This window comes from Salmo trutta, chromosome 35 (genome assembly GCF_901001165.1).
Source record: "Salmo trutta chromosome 35, fSalTru1.1, whole genome shotgun sequence".
Lineage (NCBI taxonomy): Eukaryota > Metazoa > Chordata > Actinopteri > Salmoniformes > Salmonidae > Salmo > Salmo trutta.
The window spans coordinates 1,605,505-1,620,973 of record NC_042991.1 but is presented as its reverse complement, the minus strand read 5'-3'; the positions used below and the strand labels follow the sequence as shown (position 1 = coordinate 1,620,973).

General features: G+C 46.0%; 1 protein-coding gene across 5 annotated transcripts in view; it reads left to right on the top strand.

Moving 5' to 3' along the window:
• The window catches only part of LOC115174445 (SAM and SH3 domain-containing protein 1), a 322,531-nt gene that overhangs the window by 256,552 nt on the left and 50,510 nt on the right, over positions 1–15,469 (top strand). For 4 of the 5 annotated variants that reach the window (XM_029732958.1, XM_029732963.1, XM_029732961.1 and 1 more), the window contains exons 3-8: positions 2,059–2,109; positions 2,361–2,410; positions 11,431–11,465; positions 12,801–12,890; positions 13,072–13,184; positions 15,146–15,247. In XM_029732958.1, coding sequence (XP_029588818.1) covers positions 2,059–2,109; positions 2,361–2,410; positions 11,431–11,465; positions 12,801–12,890; positions 13,072–13,184; positions 15,146–15,247 — 441 coding nt within the window. The remainder of the gene's footprint in view (positions 1–2,058; positions 2,110–2,360; positions 2,411–11,430; positions 11,466–12,800; positions 12,891–13,071; positions 13,185–15,145; positions 15,248–15,469) is intronic. The other variant, XM_029732960.1, reaches the window with a different exon arrangement.

Sequence of the window (15,469 nt, the reverse complement as noted above, 5' to 3'; positions counted from 1 at the left end):
CCTCAAGCACGGCAATGCAGTGCTTTAGACCGCTGCGCCGCTCGGGAGGCCGTCATCAGCAAAGTTGATGATTGAGTTGGAGTGGTGCGTGGCCACTCAGTCGTGGGTGAACAGGGAGTACAGGATGGGCTGAGCACGCACCCCTGTGAGGCCCCATTGTTGAGGATCAGCTTGGCGGAGGTGTTGTTGCCTACCGTCACCACTTGAGGTCAGGCTGTCAGAAAGTCCAGGACCCAGTTGAACAGTGAAGAGTTCAGACCCAGGGACCTGAGTTTAGTGATGAGCTTGGAGCTTGGGTGCTATGGTGTTGAAGGCTGAGCTGTAGTCGATGAACAGCATTCTTACATCATTTAGGGCTGTGTGCAGTGCAATGGCAATTGCGTCAACTGTAGATCTGTTCAGGCAGTATGCAAATTGTAGTGGGTCTAGGCTGTCAAGTAAGGTGGAGGCGATATGGTCCTTAGCTAGCCTCTCAAAGCACTTTATGATGGCAGAAGTGAGTGCTACGGGGCGATAGTCATCTAGTTCAGTTACCTTTGCTTTCTTGGGTACCGGAACAATGGTGGACCTCTTGAAGCAAGTGGGGACAACAAACTGGGATATGGAGAGATTGAATATGTCCGTAAACACTCCAGCCAGCTGGTTTGCACATGCTCGGAGGAAGCGGCTTGGGATGCCGTGCCATGCATTGTTTGCCCATGCAGCCCAACTGTAATGCAGCATTCCTCTGCAGAGGGGACTGACGGGTCACTGTTGTTATTCCAATAACTGTAATATATAAGGTATTAATATGAAACAGTCACCAAAGCTACAGAACACTGAGTCTGTAATAAGCAGAAAAATGACCTGCTACAGGTTATCTACTCCAAGCTTCTTAGAAACCACTGCTGGGAAATTCCCTACTTCCAAGTGTTTCATCTTTGTTTGATTAGAAATAGAAAGAGCTGTTTGTGTATGTCACGTTTATTTTTATAGCCCTTCTTACGTCAGCTGATGTAAGAAGTCACAAAGTGCTGTACAGAAACCCAGTCTTGCACAGTGATCTCTCTCTCTCTCTTTCTCTGTCTCTCTCTCTCTCTCTCTCTCTCTCTCTCTCTCTCTCTCTCTCTCGCTCGCTCTGGATAGGCCTTAACAACCACAAATGCTGTAGCCATAAGCTACTTTACTATCCCTCTCTGACAGATAATTGCTCCAACACACACACACCCACAAACCCACACACGCACATACACACAAACGCAGCAGAGCAGCTCACAACATTTATGGGTCCAGAGAGGTGACACAGATCTGTCTGGGTTTTTTCCCCCACTGAACTTTGGATGGGCCCATCCATCTTCATGCTCACACTCCTCTCTCTCCTGTGCAAAATGTATCTGCGTCTCAATAACTATAATTCGCTTCAAATCTCACCATTTCTCTCGCCGCTACGGCGACGCATAGGCTGAAGGCTTTAGTCCGTGATGGTCATACATACATACGCCTCTGAATACGTCTTCAAAGCACCTCAAGATGGTCCATGAACTTGAGGTGTTCCCTGAGTGACGTACGTCATCACGTATCGTACGAGGGTGGAGTTAGGCTGTGGTTATACAGTAGGTCCTCATCCTGGTATTTGTAGTCAGGTCAGTAATTCCAGTCGTCTGTTGTGTATTTGGATAGGTGGGATTCCAAAAGCACCTCACTCGAAAACTCTAGTCATGTTCTGGATCTTGACTCAAGTCCGGCAGGTTTATGTGGCTTTGTTTTCACGTGCCAATAACAGCGTGTGTATGGATGGGCCGGTGTATGTATGCACGTGTGGCGATATACATGTAAACACTGCTCTATTCTCGCCTCCTTCCTCTCTCTCCTGTCCAGGCGGAGTCTGTATGAGTTCAATCTCACAGTCGATGCCTGTGACTGTTGTCACACCCTCCTGGGTGTGACACGGCATTTTCTTTTCTCTACCTGAGCAACACACGTTCATATGGTTTTATTCGTTACGCCGCCCTGTCCCTTCATTGGCCAGTAATGATGACCTTGCGCTAACCGTTATCTCTTCTTTGCTCTCTCTTACAGGAGAATGTTGACACAAGCGCCACCTCCCTGCAGCTTCGCTCAGAGATCCAAGTAAGCCAAGAATCCTCTTGCCTTGGTCACACCACATTTATACCTGTATCACGACATCAGCATCACATAATATGTATATATATATAGCCTAGTATGTGAGTTAGCTTAGCTTACATCAGAGTTACATGCTTTGTCACATCAATGTTATTTGATCCATATTGATTAAGACCTTGGATTATGGTTATCTGAGTGGTACATCTATGTTACATGGCTGAATACCATGCTAAGTGCAGTACCTCCTCTGTCCACAGGAGTCCCTTGGCTTCAGCAGTGAGGTGTCCACTCCAGAGACGGAGAGAAAGTAAGACTACAGTTCAACCCCACTTCCCTTTACACGTGTGACGAGTAATGTGCAATGCAGTGAATCTGCGTTAGACTGTCATCACACACATGCACACACACACGTACAAACGCACATATGTGGGTCATGCATCATGTTTATCCTTGCAGCATGTCCAGAGCTAATGATGGTGTGAGGGGATAAGCGTCTCCAGATAGCAGCTCGGGACAACATCTGACTGTACACCCGCTGAGGGCCAGAGACCTTGCCCATGGGGACTGACTGGGCTCTTAGACAGGAGTTATGCATAGGAGTTAGGGACAGTGGAGGAGACCTTACTACAGTCGGCCTACGGCCCAGTCACTGTCCTGTGTGTCTTGTGACTGACACGTAACCAAAAAAACACACACTTTCTCCATGGTTCGTGACTCAAGTCTAACTCCCTCCTCTCTGTCACGGCCCCCTGTGGCTGAAGGATGGCCAGCCCAGCTCTGCCTCGTGTTTCCTCAGTCCCCAGTCCTCAGGCCCCATTCTACGGCCCTCCAGGCTTCCTTCCTCCCATTGTGTCAGCTGGAGGGGGGAGAGGGAGACGGGGGGGAGAGATAAGGGGAGATGGGCCGATTACAACAGGCTAGAGAGTAGGACGGGATGGGGGTATGGGTGGGGTACTGTTCATGGCTTCCTGCCCCCCTCCCCCTGAATTCCTGGAGTATGTGTGCGTGTGTTGTACTTCTTACTCACTGGGACCTGCCACCGCCCAGGACTTCATGAGCCTGTCATCAAACACCCAACCAAGTCCTGTGTTGTTCATCACTGTGACAGTTGTATTTACTGTGACAGTCCTTAAAAGATGTCTCTCTGTCCCAGGGACCAGTGACATAACAGCATTGTTTGCATTGGAGTGATTTAGTAGTGAAGGCTGGACAGAGGACTGGCTATGGGGACTGTGAGGGAAGTACGTTTGAGAGTCCCCACTCCCCATACAGTCCTATGGTAAAATTCTGTGGAGTTGGTCTGTTCACGTGACGCCCACGTGCAACCGAGGAACCACATACCAGACGTAGTATGTCTGCTCCCATCTCCCTGTGTGTTGTACTGTAGGAATTTAAGCTGGGACTGGGACTGATAGGAACCAGATGAATGACATTCTCTCGAGAGGGAGGGAGGGAGGCCCCTTGGTGTATATTTTCTCTCTCTCCTCTTAGGTTCTCACCCCACCATATTCTCTCTATCCTAAAGCCCCTCTTTGGAGCTCATTTTACCCTAGAGCTTTCTCCCTAACCCCTGCCCTTGTCCCTCGCCATACCCCCTAAAGCTTCTTCATTGAAAGGGAATCTTGGTTTCCTCCCTGGCATGTTCTCCCCCCACCCCTACTCATTTAAAGTATCAGTGACCCCTCGCTTGCCATTTCCTCTCTGAAGAAAAAGTACCACCCTGTCTCCCCTCTATCCTACCCATTGACTTGTGCTATTGCTGACAGCTAGACAGATAGACAGGCTTTCTCCTCACTCCCTCCGTTGCTTTCCCCAACCTGGACTAAATGCAACAGAGTAAACGGGACACTCCGATTAGTATGATATGTTACTTTTAGTATGGTATGTATTCATTTGTGGATGTCCATCATCTATTTCGTATGATATGTTACGAATTACAATCCGCATGATACTGTATGTTACGAATTTGCATTCTTACAATATCTTACGATTTGCAATACATATGATATTTTACGAATGACTATTTCTTGTGGCTAACATTAGCTAGGCTAGGGGTTAAGGTTAGGGTTAATGTTAAGAGTCAGGTTAAAGGGTTAAGTTTAGGGGAAGAGTTAGCTAACATGCTAAGTAGTTGTTAAAGTAGCTAAACTGTAATAAGTAGTTGCACAGTTGCTAATTAGCTAAAATGCTAAATTAGTCCATGATGAGATTCGAACAAGCAAACCTTGGGCTGCTAGACGTTCACGTTATCCACCCCGACCAACCACCCTCCTTTTGTTTTTATCTTAAGTAACTATCTGTCTTATGAAACTATATCAAACGTAACATACACTAAATTGGGTATCCCAGATTTTTGTTTACTATGTTACATTTCGTCTATGAGACCAGGCTGCTTATTCCCTCGCTTTAAAGCATTCCTGTCCTGCTCTGGTCCCATCATCACCGCTTCCCTCGGGACAATGGCCCATAGGAGATTACCCAGACTTCCTCTGGGCATATCACCCTGCCTGCCATCCTGCCTGTTTCAACCCTACATTGGCAGGAAGTCGGCACAACTCCCACAATGCACGGCATGAGTCCCAGAGTGAGGTGATGACATAGGGTGCTCAGGACACAAACGAACACCAAAGTTTTGAGGGACCAAATAGAGAACTTCCTCTTTGGATTGATTGATCGCCACACAATGTTGGCTGTGGAGAGAGACAGGCTTATTGTTAGGAAAGGGCAGCAAAGGTTACTAGTTTTTGATGGACGTCCAGGGATAATGCTTGGTTGGCCAGCAGAGCGGTCAATTTCTTTGATATGGTTTCAAAGGGTCAGAGTGGAAGTACACTGAACAGAAATATCAACTCAAAATGGAAAGTGTTGGTATCATGTTTCATGAGCTGAAATAAAAGATCCCATGAATGTTCCATATGCAAAAAAAGCATCACTGTTACTGAGCATTTCTCCTTTGCCAAGATAATCCATCCACCTGACAGGTGTGGCATGTTTTAGAAGCTGATTAAACAGCATGATCATTACACAGGTGCACCTTGTGTTGGGGACAATAAAAGGCCACTCTAAAATGTGCAGTTTTGTCACACAACATAATGCCACAGATGTCTCAAGTTTTAATGGTGGACATTCCTGACAGCGGGAATATGCACTAGAGCTGTTGCCAGAGAATTGAATGTTAATTTCTCGACCATAAGCCGCCTCCAATATTGTTTTAGAAAATTTGGCAGTACATCCAACTGGCCTCACAACCGCAGACCACGTGTAACCACGCCAGCTCAGGATCTCCCCATCCGTCTTTTTCACCTGCGGGATCGTATGAAACCAGCCACCTGGACAGCTAATGACACTGTGGGTGTCAACTGAAAAATTTCTGCACAAACTGTCAGAAACCGTCTCAGGGAAGCTCATCCACGTGCTCGTTGTCCTCACCAGGCACTTGACCTGACTGAAGTTCGGCGTCGTAACCGACTTCAGTGGGAGAATGCTCACCTTCGATGGCCACTGGCATGCTGGAGAAGTGTGCTCTTCATGGATGAATCCCAGTTTCAGCTGTGCTGGGCAGATGGCAGACAGTGTGTACGGCGTTGTGTGGGCAAGCGGTTTGCTAATGTCAATGTTGTGAACAGTGCCCCATGGTGGCGGTGGGTTTATGGAATGTGCAGGCATAAGCTATAGACAATGAACACAATTGCGTTTTATCAATAGCAATTTGAATGCACAGAGATACCGTGACGAGATCCTGAGGCCCATTGTCGTGCCGTTCATCCCCCGCCATCACCTCATGACGCAAGGATCTGTTCACAATTCCTAGAAGCTGAAAATGTCCCAGTTTTCCCATGGCCTGCATACTCACCAGACATGTCACCCATTGAGCATGTTTGGGATGCTCTGGAATCGACGTGTACGACAGCGTGTTCCAGTTCCCACCAATATCCAGCAACTTCACACAGCCATTGAAGACGAATGGAACAACATTCAATAGGCCACAATCAACAGCCTGATCAACTCTATGCGAAGGAGATGTGTCGCGCTGCATGAGGCAAATGGTGGTCACACCAGATACTGACGGGTTTTCTGATCCCTACCCCTACCTTTTTTTTAAGGCATCTGTGACCAACAGATGCATACTGTATCTGTATTCCCAGTCATGTGAAATACATAATGCATTTATTTCAATTGACTGATGTCCTTATATGAACTGTAACACTGTAAAATCGTTGACATTTGAAATGTTGGGTTTATATTTTGGTTCAGTGTAGTTTGCTCTTTATGTGAGTGCTGTCAATATACCTTTGTTGGAGGGTTTAAAGGTGTCCTTCCTTCTCTTTAAGATTAAGAGATTATTTCTTTAAGATCAGTGATTTGCATGCAAGACTATCCCATACAATGTGAATGTCTTGTTTGGGCAACTGTGCAATGTTTGAGAATGTGTTGTCAGCATAATCTATCACACGAGGCGCAATGTTGTGCCCCGCATGGAACTTGAACATACTGTTTGTCATAGAACACCGCACTTTGACAACTAGTGTGCGTGCATGCTGTGTGTCCTGTCATATGACTGTCCTGCAATGCTCTCATAGAGGATATCCCTGTGACCTCTGACCTTTACCTTGTCCTCTAGAGGGGTCACCCTACCGGTCTTCTTGTGGGTTAGCTGTTCTCATTGTCCCTCCCTGATCACTGGAAACCCCTCACGCCAGGTGGTTAGGTAGTAAACACGTACACACACACACACACACACACACACACACACACACACACACACACTGCCGGATGCCAGGAGCTCTGTGGTCTAGCTATGTCTTTTTTCCACAGGATGAGGGCTGGTGTAGTGTGGTGAGCCACCAGCTGTTGACAGTTAAATATATAATAGACAAGCCAAATCATGTCACATGACACAGGGAGTTATATAATTGTTAGGTCATCTTTTGTCTTTGAGAGCTGCTGGGTCGCACCCTCCAGTCTCTCATTGACATTCTCGGGCCTCTAGTGATTTACTGCACTGTTGGCTCATTGTAGGGACTCCTGTTGTTAAAGTGGACACCATGCTGTGTGTGTGTGCTTGCGTGCGTGCATATTTCTCCCTGGCTGCCTTACTCCTCTCAGAGGGTTGTTTGTGTGTTTGTGGACATAGAGAAGCTTAGTACTGGCATAGCACTGTACAATTTGTTCTCATTTAATCTCCACATAGAACTCTGAAAATATCAACTAAAATACCAGCTTTCAGTCCTAGTAATCTCAGTCTAATTTCTCCAGGCTATTTCCTCACTGCGGTGGTGAGGCATAGGACCAATGTTCCCTCTAAGCTGCGCACGGGCACGCATCTCCCCGGGACTGCTGTGCAGAAGAAATATCCGCCTGCACAGAGAAGCACGAGATTGAACTTCACTCAAGAGTTTTCCGTCAGTTAACACTATCAATATTTCCCTTTACTGTGGGAATTGTGACCGAATCAACACAATATTAGGCACTTTCAATGCAACATACCGAAACAAAAAGAATTATGCAGGAATTAGTATGCAAAACGAAATATGCAGAACGCATCGGAGTAGGATTCTACACAGACCGGTGAGGCATAACCAATCAGAACTGCAGTAGGCCTATATGCAAATAGACCATTGCCATATATGGATCTTTGCCGTTCACTTTGAACTGGACTGTGTTTACAGCGTGAGCTGTAATGAGCCAATGCGCTTGTTGTGAGATCAAAGTGAGAGCTGCATGTAGCCACGTGTGCACATTTGTTCATATCCTTTGCTAGTTAGTGAATTATTATCCTAGTTATAAATAAGTTGTATTCAGCAATGGGGGAGCGATTGATTCCTACAAGATCACAAAACTTATACATTTCTAGACATCTTTGAAAAGCAGGTCAGTTAAAGAGATTTTTTTGTCTTAATGGGGCAGTATTGTATTTTCAGAGACTTGAATAAGCTAATCAGCCAATAGGCAAAGGGTAGCATCATTTGTCTGATTCTGGGAATAATAATACATTTATTTTATAAAGTTGTTTCTTGCATCAAACAACGCAACAACATTTTCAGTCACCTCCTTGTCTGAAGGACAAGTGGATGAACAGGTTAATGTCAAGCCCTTCATGTTTTTTTCAAAAGTCTCAAGGAATGTAGACCTACATTGAACACCACACACTGGGTGCTACTGTAGGCTGAATGATAGAACAGCTATTTCCCTGTTAAAATGTTATGGGATGCATTTTCTTCATTGTTTTTGATGGTTGGCCACTCTGGTAGGCCTACATTATGGTCAAATAGCCACATTAGCCTACTTGGCCACTGTTATAACTTTAACTTAAAGTGGGTATAGCCTAAGTGTTCACAGTAAACGCATGCTGGAAGTTGCACAGAATTGTTCGCTCAGCCGACCTGAAATTTGCTCAGTGCTGAACTTTTTGTTGAGAGAACATTGCATAGGATACACACCCAGCACAGTGCAGGAAGGTTACACCAGATTCAAGGCGATATTCAACATTTGTTAATCAAAAGGGGACTATCGCGCTCTCCCAGAAGCGTGTGCGTAAAACCCGCGAATTCAGACAAACAAAAGGTGTGATGGGTGCGCACACAGAGATGTCGCATAAAGCTCACTTCATGTTTTTGTTGTTTTCACCGCATCAGGGATAGCATACACATTCGTTTAGTTTTTGCAGTCTTCTTCAGTGTGTAGGTACAATTGCATTTGAATTCAAATGAGCTATTTTTAGGGAACAATCGATGTTCGACGTTTGTCCAGGTCCCCAGGACGTTGGGAGATGACTCCAATAACGGCCACTAAGGGCTACGGTGAGCGCTATTACCATCAAGTAGGCTCGTGGCTCGCTAGAGCGATGTAGACGGGGGTGGCGGATGTGTGTGAGCCACGAGCTACGAGGATCGCGTGATTAATCCCAGTGTTAGGCACTCGGTTTTATTTTAACCCTACCCTAAACCATTCTGAGTTAATGCCAAAAATGATGGACACATATAGAATACTGCAGTCAGACCATGAGATCTTGTTGCGCAGAGAGAGAGAGAGAGTTAGAGACTGTTTTTATGCAACGCTCCCAGATCATCATTAGTCCATGACTAAAACTCTTCACCCCACAAGGAAAGTAAAAGGCACTAACTGCGTACTGTATAGTTATTTTAAGCGCACAACGTGAATGCTACTGCCACAGACTCAGTGTATGGAACGTTTGGAACCAAACTAAAGGGTTTTTAAAGCAGGTCTGCCTCTCTACCATCTTATACAGTTGTAAGACAAAGCAGGAATAGAAGTGCAAACCGTTATAGTGTGTATGCGTGTGGTTGTGTGTGTAATAATTGATAGAGCATGGAGCAGAGGGCAAGGCTACAGCAGAAAGAGCTTCTATTGAGTAAGTCCCGTTAGCATTAGCTAGGGCCCTCGCTAGCACACTGGGGCCTAGCGCTGAGATAGAGGGGGATAGAGAGGTAGAGGAGGGGATGGGGTGGAGGGGGCAAGCGTACAGGCCTCCATTCAATTAGCTTCTCATTATGTTGCCATGGCAGCCAACCTTTACACATCGCTAAACTTTCCTATAGAGCCCAGAAGGCTGTCACTTCTACTACACACATACACACATACACACATACACAGAAGAGGGGGAGACCTGTCGGACTTGGTTTGTTTCTGCCACAAACCCACACGTGCCTCACTCACTGAACTGACAACCACCTGTCTCTACCTCTCTGCAAGCATCAGCGAGTGTGTTTGTGTGTGTGTATGTGTATGTGTTCGTGAGTGCATGCGTGTGATGTGTTTAACAGGTGCCTGTTCATCAATAATTGGAAGAAGCAATTTCATGAATTCATCAAGTGCAGCATCTGGATGCTCCTCATTAATCACATCAGACCAACAAATATTTTTAACATCATCCACATAAGAGTCACAGAAAAATATTTTGTATGATCTCTTATATACTATTTTAGGCCCAGCTGTTGGAACTTGGGATTTCCTGGATATAGCCACTATATTGTGATCACTGCATCCCATGGGTACGGATACAGCTTTAGAACAAAGTTCTACAGTATTAGTAAAAATGTGATTGATACATGTGGATGATCTTGTTCCTGTAGTGTTTTTGTAAACACCCTGGTAGGTTGATGAATAACCTGAACCAGATTACAGGCACTGGTTACAGTAAGAAGCTTCAGGAGGGGTACGTGTGGGCCACTGTACGCCTGATAAAGACAGACTTAACCTCTACTACTGGACACGCTCTCGTCTTTGACACCCCCTGCATGATTCATGTCTCTAACCAACTCAGACAGAGCAGGGAGAACTGACAGATATCCTAGTCCCACAGACTGCGTTTGCGACTCTTTGACTTGCCAGTGTGACACCAATTCTTTGTTGATCGCTAGGGTACCAGTGAAACAAATGTATCTGGTCACGTTAGTTTTTGGTTCACAATTATTTATGAATTATTTATTATCAAGATTTATTCAAACAGTATAATTCTGATGCGGAGTCACCTTACCCCTATACATATCTACCTCTATCGATCCCTGCACATTGTAAATGGGGTACTGGAACTGACCCTGTATACAGTGTGCTTACTTACTTTATCGTGTTCTTATGTCTTATATTTATGTCTCGTGTGCAGTGACAATCGAGTTGTCAAAAATCGAGACTCTCGCATTCTTACTCCTCCTCACTCCAGTAACTTTCCACGCTGTCTAAAACTCTCTCTCTCTCTCTCTCTCTCTCTCTCTCTCTCTCTCTCTCTCTCTCTCTCTCTCTCTCTCTCTCTCTCTCTCTCATGACTATCCAGAGGAGGGAAGTGGAAACACAAACAGGCTTAGTCTGCCCAGTGGTTTTCTCTCTGTCTGCTCTTCTCCTTCCCTCTTCCCTTCTTCATTCACTCTTTTCTCACCTTCCTGTCATCCATTTCCTCCTTCTTCTCCTCTCATCCACTCCTTTCCTCTTAACGCCCAATCCTCCTTTCCTCTCATTCCCCCTATTCATCTCCTCTCCTCTGTGGATATCTCTGCCCTGTGCTCCTCAGGTGCCAGCCAGTGTGTGTGTGTCTATAGAGCTCCACCATTGTCCTCTAGTGGTCTCTAGTGGTGGAGACACTGAGCAGCAGCCCGAGTAAAAACCCACAGACACACAGAAACCTCAGCAGCGTCACGTCAACACAACGGCATATGCTCTTTCTTAGAGGGACGGGGGAAGGCCGGGACTGACTGGAAGTCCCCGGTGCTAGAGAAGTGATGGTGTGTGATGCTAAGAGGAGAGGAGGGTCTATTTGTCTGACGTTAACCCTCTCTCTCTCTCTCTTCTCTCGGTCTGCTCTGTTCTTTCCAGGATGTCTCTGCAGAAGTCCAGCTCTGAAGACGGAGGTTAGTAGCAATTCAACTTTTACAACTTTTTTCTCTTACTATTTCCAGCTTCCTAGCAGGGTTGGAGTCCATTCTATTTCAGTGAGTGAATAAATCAACTAAAATTGGATTTATACATTGACCATACCCCGTTATGTTCTGTTGGGATATTTCAATCGTTGATATTTGGCTCTAACCCCGCAAGCTACAGCCGTTATTTGCCAGTATGTGTGTGAATTGCAACTGCTTTTATGTGTGTTAACCTTTTCTCAGGGGCTAACTCTCAGCCTTGAGAGAGGGGAGAAAACCAAGTAGTGTGAGAGAGAAAGAGAACAGACTGGTGAGAGAGAGAGAGAGAGTGAGAGAACAGAGTAGTGAGAGAGAGAGTGAGAGAGAGAGAACAGAGTAGTGAGAGAGTGAGAGTGAGAGAGAGAACAGAGTAGTGAGAGAGAGAGAGAGAGAGAGAGAACAGAGTAGTGAGAGAGAGAGTGAGAGAGAGTGAGGGAGAACAGAGTAGGGAGAGAGAGAGTGAGAGAGAGAGAGAACAGAGTAGGGGAGAGAGAGAGTGAGAGATAACAGAGTAGTGTGAGAGAGAACCTAGTAGTGAGAGAGAACAGAGTAGTGAGAGAGAGAGAACAGAGTAGTGAGAGAGTGAGAGAGAACAGAGTAGAATGAGAAAGAACAGAGTAGTGAGAGAGAGAGAGAGTGAGAGAGAACAGAGTAGTGAGAGAGAGAGAGAGTGAGAGAGAACAGAGTAGTGTGAGAGAGAGTGAGAGAGAACAGAGTAGTGTGAGAGAGAGTGAGAGAGAACAGAGTAGTGAGAGAGAGAGAGTGAGAGAGAACAGAGTAGTGAGAGAGCGAGTGAGAGGAAAAAGGGGCGAGAATCAAAGAACCAGAGAGAGAATAACAGTGGGGTTAAACACTAGATATTGTCATGCTGACCTTCAGCTTGTTGTGGCTGGGTTTTTTTATTCCAGCTCGACAGACAGGGCTGTGTGTGATCTTAAGACTTTAGGGAGAAACAGCTCTCCTCAGCCCTTACATACAAATGTCACCTGCCGGAGCCGTACAGCTGCCCGCTTTCAGAGCCTATCCCCAGACAGGTGACTCAGAGGATAGAGAAGTCATGCACACACGTGTAGACACACACACACACACTCCTGTACACTGTTTATAATGATGGGAAAATGGTATGTCCCATTGTGTTTCAGTCTTTTATCAGGGAATCATTCAAAAACATTGAGCCTATTTTCCATTACCCGTCAACACTGGGTCCGTCTTAAGGAGGTGTGTGTGTCTTTTGAGTGTGTGTTCTAGCATTGTCTGACTGAAGCTCTCTCGCCCTGTTCCTGGTAGGTAAATGGGACAATAAGAAGAAGAACAAATCCTTCTGGCAGAATTTTCGCAAGACGTCGCAGAAGGGAGTCATGCGGCAGACTTCGAAAGGTATGGCAGGATTACGCTTTTTAGTACAGCGTGTTATTTTCCTAGAAATTACATAGTGAAATTATAATATCATACTTATTATCTAATAGTGACTCATGTTGTCCCGTTTTTAATGTATTTCCATAGTACTTTATGTCATGCCCCAGCTGTTTTATTGACCCCTCATTCTCTGATCGTCTAGGAGAGGACATAGGCTACGTGGCCAGTGAGATCACCATGAGTGACGAAGAGCGCATCCAGCTGATGATGATGGTGAAGGAGAAGATGATCACTGTTGAAGAGGCTTTAGCTCGGGTAGGAACCCCCTCACCCACCCTCTTCTCTGTACCCCCTACACCCATTCCCCCCTCTCCTCTCCAGGCTCCTCCTGGGGCAGACAGACAGACCCCCCCCCCCCATACAGGGCCTGGAGGGGACCTCCACCCCACCCACAGCCTGATCCCAGCTCCCTCACTGCAACGTGGTCTCGACTGGCTCCAAGCCTACCGCCTCTCCTGCTTCATCCCGCAAACTCCATATCCAGCTTTTACTAAAATGACTTACTCTTACTAACCATTCACTGTGCTTTCATTATAACCCTGCACTGCCCTTTTTCTTTTACAAAACACACCCACGTCATCCCAATCCCTGTCCAAGAAGGGCGCCTGGGGGTCGCTCACAGTGTTTATGTGTGGATCCTGTTCATTCTGTAGGGGTAGCTGGACATGTTAGATCTGTAGCCCCCCCCCCCTGGTGTGGTGGTTAGAGTGATGCATTCTGGATTTATTCTCTGGTTGAATGTGGTGGCTGCAGGGTCATTCAGTCGTCCATCTTGTCTCCTCTTCTTTCTCCTTTCTACTCCCCCTCTCCTTTCTCATCTTTTTGTGTGTCATATTCTTCTACTCCTTATCATCTCTTCCTCTCTTTCTTTTCTCATTTGCTCTCCTGTTTCATGTTCTCTTCCTCTCTTCTTCCTCCTCTCCTCACTTCCTCCCTCTCCCACTCTGTGGTCCTTTTAAAGGAGAGCATGACTCAAGCGATTGCAGTCATGTAGAACTAGGTCTCTCTTCAAGGCAGACATTGATTTTCCTCCACCTCTTCCTGTATCGCTGGTGTGTTATTGGGTGCTGGCCTGACCTCTACCCTCCTCCACTGCGGTTGACACTTAAACAAACCAATCAGGTTCTGGAATCAATGAACAGCCTCTGTGGTAAGGGATGGGCACGGTTATTTGAATTTCCAAATGGACGTTAGTATTCGATTCATTGCCAGAGTATTCATTTTTAGAAAGAAAGAAATATAGGCCCTATTAATGAAAAGGCTTTGTCTAAAATCAAATGTAATTATCTGTAACATTGCTGCGTATCAGGACAGACCATGACATTATACAGTTTTAGTTCCCACCGTAAAAAAAGCAGTATGTGTAACCTACACACTTTTCTCAAGTGTAGCTTGTTATTGTCGGTCAATCAAAGCAGCACTACTGTCAGGGGCTCCTCCATGTGTAGCAATTAAGTTGGCTAAATGAGGAGTAGGCTACAGTGATCAACCAACAGGTAGGCTGTTTAATATGAATGGAGTTGTTGTAGAGAAGGATGGGGAGCGCAGCAAAATAGCCTTAATTTGTCTTGCTATGCAAGCTAGCTGGCTAACTGACTTAGCTTGACTGATGTAGCTAGCTAGCTTCTTTACATCGATTCTACTTCTTATCATCTCAAGATAGACACTACCAGATCAGATGATGCTGTTGTAGATAACCTATCGGAGCAACAAGTTTGTCTAGTTGGTTTGGCCACTTTCTCTCTCCCTCCATGTCAGACACACCGGCCCCTGCTCCTCTCACGTCCCTCCCCCACCCATCTGTTCTGAAACAACAAGCAGTGCGCTGCCTCTCCTGAATCGTTAGAGCAAGTCCCCATTGAAGTTGGGGGGAAAAAATATGAGTTTTCTTTAAAACACATGTATTTCGCCTATCCAGAGTTCCAAAACTGTTTCTATGATATTATTCGGATAGTGAAATCATTTCAAATGCCCATCCCTACTCTGTGGACAGTTGTTTTGTCTTGTGACCGTGTATGTTTGTGTCTATGGTCTTGTGACCTTTGTGTGTGTGTGTGTGTGTGTGTGCGTGTGCGAGCGTGAGCGTGTGTGTGTGTGGTGTCCTACGTTTGTGTATTGGTGTTCGTTTGTGTGTGTGGAGGGGTAGCTGTCTCTATAGTGAGAGTGGGCCATCGTCCCCTGCCCTCCCTTCTCTCTAAACTCTTGTTCTCCTATAGCTGAAGGAGTATGAGAGCCACAGCCGACAGTCCAGCAGTACTGACACTGCAGAGTGGACTGACGGATCCTGTCCCAATCTAAACCAGTCCTCTAACTGCAACGTAAGTACCTCTCTGAACTCTGACCTCTCACTGACCTTTCACCTCTCACCCCCGTGACCCTCAGGATCAAAGCCCCACAAAGGAGCAGCCATCTTTGTTTGTGTGTGTGTGTGTGTGTGTGTGTGTGTGTGTGTGTGTGTGTGTGTGTGTGTGTGTGTGTGTGTGTGTGTGTGTGTGTGTGTGTGTGTGTGTGTGTGTGTGTGTGTGTGTGTGTGTGTTACC